The sequence below is a fragment of the Eimeria mitis genome, genomic scaffold (genome assembly GCF_000499745.2).
Source record: "Eimeria mitis Houghton genomic scaffold, Emh_scaff1281, whole genome shotgun sequence".
NCBI lineage: Eukaryota > Apicomplexa > Conoidasida > Eucoccidiorida > Eimeriidae > Eimeria > Eimeria mitis.
In genome coordinates this window covers 2,038-3,147 of record NW_013568576.1, presented here as the reverse complement: position 1 = coordinate 3,147, position 1,110 = coordinate 2,038, and the positions used below count along the sequence as shown (strand labels likewise).

The 1,110-nt window shown below is 61.0% G+C and overlaps 1 protein-coding gene across 1 annotated transcript in view; it reads left to right on the top strand.

Moving 5' to 3' along the window:
• The window catches only part of EMH_0033670 (uncharacterized protein), a gene marked incomplete at both ends in the record, with an annotated part of 11,329 nt that overhangs the window by 8,471 nt on the left and 1,748 nt on the right, over positions 1 to 1,110 (top strand). The window contains 2 exon segments of the mRNA XM_013494779.1: positions 3 to 465; positions 605 to 798. Of these exon segments, the coding sequence (XP_013350233.1) occupies positions 3 to 465; positions 605 to 798 (657 nt within the window).

The following is a 1,110-nucleotide window of genomic DNA, read 5'->3' as shown; positions in this document are numbered from 1 at the left end:
GAGACAGAGCCGCACCGCCTTCCTCTGCGCCTATAGAATATGCATGCCTCACCCTGCTGCAGCAGCAGCAGCAGCAGCAGCAGCAGCAGCAACAGCTGCAGCAGCAGCAGCAGAAGTACCGGGAGCAGCAGCAGCAGCGAGGGCCCCAGCTGCTGCTGTAGCTGATTCATTTGCTGCAGCACAGGCGGCTCTCTCTAAGGACGTGCCGCTGCAGGCCTTCATGCTTTTGGGGGCAGCAGCAGCAGCAAACAGCAGCAGCAGCAGCAGCAGCAGCAGCAGCAGCAACAGGGCAGCAAGTTGGAGACAGCTCACGGTGGTGCTGCTGGAAGCTTTTGTACGGCCAGAGCTCGAGGCCCTTCGCACACACCTCAGGCACGTTGCTGCTGCTGCTGCTGCTGCTGCTGCTGCTGCTGCTGCAGCGGTTGTTGCTGCTGCAGCTGCTGATGTGCTGCTGCTGCTTCTGCTGTTACCGATCTGCTGCTGCTGCTGCTTCTGCGTCTGCTGCTGCCGATCTGCTGCTGCTGCCGCTTTTGTGTCTGTTGCTGCTATTGCTGCATGTGCTGCTCTCTGTCTGCTGCTGCTTTTGCTGCTGCTGCTGCTGCAGCGGGATAGCGGGGGACTGCGGGTTGTTTGGCGGCGCTGCTGCTGTTTGTCTGCTGCTGCAAGGCCTCACGACAGCAGCAGAAGAAACAGAGCGCCGCTCCACTAGGCTGCAGCGCAAGGCGTCACAGGCTGCAGCACGCAGCAGCAGCAGCAGCAGCAGGCAGCAGCAAGTCGATCCAGATCGCGCTATCGGGGGTGCGTCCGCCTGCCCCTTCTCTGCTGTTTGTGCTGTTGCTGCTGTTGCTGCTGCTGCTTCCAGAGGTAGCTGCAGCTGTTTGCTGCTGCTGCTGTGCTGCTCCTATCGCGCTGCTGCTGCTACTGCTTCAGCTTGTTGCAGCAGCAGCAGCAGCAGCTGCTGCTGCTGCTAGTGAGTGTGTGGTTCGATGTTGTGTCGGGGTGTATGTGCAGCAACAGTGATATTTGCTGCTGCTGCTGCACTGCTGCTGCCTGCTGCTGCTGCTCCTAAGCGGCAGCTCTCGCGCCTATGCCTTGAGACGCTGCAGCTGG